Genomic DNA, 5000 nt, shown 5'->3' with positions numbered 1-5000 from the left:
TTTGGAAAGATAAGAACGCAAAGAGAATAAATAACACAAAAGAAATAGTCACTTTAGTCACAAGAGATTAAATGTAGGCTTAAGTAACTGTGCAATGTCGATCAACAGTTTGTCTTAGGGTATCGGAATATATTTAACTAATTCAGAGCAGTACGCTAGAAAGAAATGTCGGGTGCAGTCAGTGAGGGGGAAAAAATCAAAGAAAATTATGCATCACCCCTCTCCGACCGTTGAATCCTGGAGGACCTCGGATGTTTGCGTCCATCTGCAAATACACAAACATGTGATTTTTTTTCAAAATCTTTAAACAATTCCTGCAACTATTTCGTCGGCCACCTTTCCATATGAATTAAGTTTTAAAAAAAAGACCAAAAAAACAAGGATAAATAATTTTTCAAAACCCACCATAATATTGCAGTTTTTTACATCTGTGGTTTTGGTTGCATGTACGAGCATCGTCGAAATTAAAAACTATATGTTAAAAAAACCCCCAACCAAACAAACAAAGCAAAAAACAAACAACAACATTCCAAAATTGTGTAAATGAGGGCGTAAAATATCTCAGCCGATCTCATGTGCAGGTTATAGGGGAAAACTAGTGATGTCAAAACATTTTCCTGATGAAAATTTAGATCCAAGGACTTCCCGTTTATTTCTAGTGCAGAATTCATAGCTCACTGTGCGGTTGGTTTAGACATGTTTTATCTTTTTATATCACCACCAGTGGCGGCTCGTGGTTTATAGAACTGACCGGCGGTCATCCACGTCGACTATTTTTCCCTCCCCCACCCCCTTCCTTCACAACACACACACACACACACACACACACACACACACACACACACACACACACATACACACACACACACACACACACAGGGGCGAAGGCTGACTTGTTTGACAGGGTAATCAAAGTGAAATGGGACCAGATAGGGCCTGGGGATATCACACTCACACAAGTCACAAGAATCTTACTGGCACTGGAGGCGGCAACTCTGAGTTGTGAATGAAAACAAATCCTGAATTCATGTTGTATGCTTGTTCAACCGCTAAAATAATCGGGAAAGTATTTCATTAAATATTTATTCTAACTAACCTTAAGTTTAACTTTAGATTTGAACACACGAACACCAAGGAAAGAAGCACAGATGTCAGCACTACAATGGCATGTTATACGAGTACCAGACAGCCGAAACACTTTGGTAGAGCACGCCAACTATCAATTTTTTTATTTCACATTTGGCTGTTTTTTGTCTAGCTTTTCCCGGCCAGGAGCCGCTGTCATAATCTAGGTCACGATCTGATTATAGGACATTAAAAAGTCGAGGATAAAAACAAGCACTAGCAGTGTAGTAGCAGGAGTCAAAGGATTATTAGGAGTTAGTTCCCCTCACATCTGTGAGGTAGACTCGACCAGTGTAATAGTTCGCTCAGATAATCAGCGCGTCTGGGTGCTTATAAAGTGGCCCGATAGGGGCGAACAGGCTATTTCTGTGGCAATTAAACGGTTTTGAAGGTTAGGCATAGTCTATTGTTCATTGGTGATTATGAACGTCTTTTTACATTTAATTTATGAGGTTTACGTCTATGGGTGAATTTGACTGCGACAATGTTTCAAAATTAGGAAGGGAAGCAGTGATTATTTGATTATATAGACGCTTCGCCTCTCACACACACACACACACACACACACACACACACACACACACACACACACACACACACACACACACACACACCACAGTAAACATTGTAATAATGTGAAAGAGCTCAAATATGCGGTAGCGTCAAGAAACAATATTATGAATAATGTAAGATGGAAGTTACTGAGATTAATAGAAACTCACTTGATCGGCACAGAAAAAGAAACACACTACTTGAGTCTAAGCTAGAAAACAAACAAAGTGAGAAGCAATAAACCGCTGGTCCTGGCCTCCAGTACAGTACTTTACTGGTACTTTCTACACCCCCACACAAAATATCGACGTGCACTGAACCCGTTAAATATGTGTAATAATATTAGTAATAAGAACTGTCCTGTGTATGATGACAAAAAGTCAATTGCTACTGTACCAGTGACGCTGTCCCAAGCAGATCAAGTCTACAGTCAGATGCTATACAAAGCTGGACAAAGCACACACGTTTCCGATCATTACAATATCATCCAATGTACTTCATCGCACTTCTCAGTTCTCAGAACTGAACACTGAATACTGTGTTGTAACAAAGTGGGGAAGTGTGTCAAATGCTAATTATAGAACTTGGTGTCTAGCTGGGGTGAGGGTTGAAAAGGGGAGGGAAGGGAGGGGGTTTTCGGCCCAGACTCTGACAGCCGAGTGTCTATCGCTCCTCGTTAGAATTTTCCTTATATATCTTCACTAGACGATTCCTTCTTTCGCCGGCCAGACTCCTAAGAGCCAGATAAGTTATTAGTGGGGAGAAAACGATGAGTAAATGCCAAACAGGAACTATAGGTGGTTAAAAAGTCAATAAACAAAAAAGAGTAGTGCCATGCTGACAATACATGTTCTGATAGTAATTAGAGAAAGGCTGAATGATAAATGCAAGTTTTGCAGATAAAATAATACATGTGTCTGTACTGCTCAAGACAGGCTCATTCTTAATTTTGTAAGCTACAAAGAGGCCAATCTGGCAATTAAGGGATATACCAATCTTTCTGTGGGCTGACGATGGATTTGTCCATGAGACTGAAGTCATCGCTAGGCCAAAGCCAAGCCCGCCCTCTGTTTGGCTTCGTACGTAGTACGAAGTTCCGCGACGAGACGGTTTGACGGGAGATGATTTAAAGTTACGAGCCGGCGCGATAACAAACATGAAGGAATGAGGTTATGTCGCGACAAAACAGCAGTGAATCACACTTGTCTATTTGAGCGCCTTCAAATCGGCTAGGTGTTTTTGAATGTTGAAACATGTTTGTTTGGATTTAGAATCTACTTAAAACAATGAAAATCGTCATCAGCAATAAACCTCTAGTCAACAGTTCAGTTGACAAAAATCTGACCGGCACCGCCGGTCTTGCCCAGTTAACAAACCGCCCCTAATCACCACTGTGTTTCACGACGCCGATTTGAACAAAAAGACCAGTTTGGCCACCTCCAGTTCCCCCCTGCAGTCTTTGTGTCAATACTAACCTCATCAGTTGCCGCCTCCACGTTCTCCTTTTCGACAATAGCCATAAGAGCCAGACAGAGAAGCACGGAAAAGACACCTAGCTTCATCGTGGAGGTTCTGAAATATCGTTGGAATATCGTCACAAGCAAAAGAGATAATAATTTGATCAAAGCACTATGGTGGCGTCCAAAAGAAACATGAAAATAATATATTCCCCCCAAAATAAACATCGTTTTAGAAAGCTTAACAGATTCAGCATCACATGACATTAATAAGACAACTTCGATAAGAATCGCCCGACATACAATCACTGAAAAGTAACCGTTAAAACTTAAGACTTGTCAGAATTTTGTGATATCAAAGGAACTTTTACTTTTAAGTGTGTTTTTATGCGTGTCTGGGGGTGCATCAACCGTGGTGGAATGGACATATATTGCATAACGGTAGGGACGAAATCAATTGTTTAAAAATTGGTCAGTGTTTTACTGCGCTCGCAACTGCATAAGGTCATACGAGCGCGCGGTAGGCTACGCATTAAACATTTTCGGTTGACAGGAAATTTTGAAATTTGCCCGGGTGGCGGCCGTAGCCTACTCTTATCGATTTTATACCACCAAGGGATCCTAGGTGTAGATCTTTCCAACCAGAAGATCAGGGGTGTGGCTGAAACACAGCAGTAAGAAGGAGTTAAGGAGTAACAGTAGAAAGGCTCCAGAAAGATTCAGGAGCCCAGAGGAGGGGGTAAATGGGGTGAGGGGGTGGGGAGGAAAGGGACGAAAGCAGACTTCAGAACTTTGCTAGAGAGCAGGATAGGAAGTGAAAGGAGACAATTTTAGAGAAGAAAATTTTTCGGTCGCTATCATGCAGGATTCGAACCCGGAACCTTTGAATGAGAGGCGAACACCTTAACCTCCAGGCAACGAGAGCCCCCAACAAAATCAATGGTTCAACCCACCCCCGCCCCCAACCAAAGAGCACATAGATTCTAGAGTAAGTCTAGATCTAGTAAGTCCACGTTTTCATGGTATTTGTGATTCCTCATCCGTTTGAAAATATCGACAGATAAAAAAAACTTTTTTTTTCATTGCAAAGGCGACACTATTCTCCATTTAATGAAATTTGATATTCAACACATGCCCATTCCACCAATGTTGATGCATCACAGTACAAGCGAGAACACACAATTTTGCCAAATCTGCACTTTAAGGTTAATTTTGAGTGAACAATCTCAGGTGTTATTTTGTCAGACGGTGCAGGATTTATTTAGATCTAGATCTAGATCTAGATCGTTTTAATTAATTGGTATGCTACACGAGCGGATAAAGTATAACGATAATTGGGTGAACACATTTTCAAGTTTCCTTTGGACGCCACTGTATATATAAATATATAATATTATATCATAGTATACACATCTTTGTTCTGTACTTCCCATGAAAAACAAACCAAAGAAAAAGAAAACAAAAGACGTCAAACAAACCCAAGTGTGAGCCAGATGTTTCAGACGACTTGCAAGAACCAAAGACCAGCGAGCAATGACCGGGACAAAAAAATAATTTCGTTTGATAGATCTACTCCACAGGCCTGATGTTGTCACTCAAGCAGGTTCCGCATTAACTCGATAGTTGGATGTGCTTGATCAGTTCTGTTATTAGAAAATCTAAAATGAATCGGTCGTCCGTCCTGCGTCATCTTATCACAGCGTCCATAGTGTGCTATAATATTTATGTGAGACGAAAACAACACCTGGACATGGATGGCTGGTGCCTCTATAAATATATTATTATTGATGGTCTACACTATAATGATAATAATAATAATAATAATAATAATAATAATAATAATAATAATAATAATGATAATAATAA

The 5000-nt window shown here is 40.3% G+C and overlaps 1 protein-coding gene across 1 annotated transcript in view; it reads right to left on the bottom strand.

The window, feature by feature from the left end:
• Window positions 1–4693, bottom strand: part of LOC101864717 — a gene marked incomplete in the record, with an annotated part of 17083 nt that extends 12390 nt beyond the window's left edge. The window contains 3 exon segments of the mRNA XM_005110003.3: window positions 218–265; window positions 3153–3249; window positions 4613–4693. Of these exon segments, the coding sequence (XP_005110060.2) occupies window positions 218–265; window positions 3153–3239 (135 nt within the window).
• Window positions 4694–5000: the final 307 nt, after the last annotated feature.

The sequence above is a fragment of the Aplysia californica genome, unplaced genomic scaffold, assembly GCF_000002075.1.
Source record: "Aplysia californica isolate F4 #8 unplaced genomic scaffold, AplCal3.0 scaffold00838, whole genome shotgun sequence".
Lineage (NCBI taxonomy): Eukaryota > Metazoa > Mollusca > Gastropoda > Aplysiida > Aplysiidae > Aplysia > Aplysia californica.
This window is presented reverse-complemented; position numbering and strand designations above follow the sequence as displayed.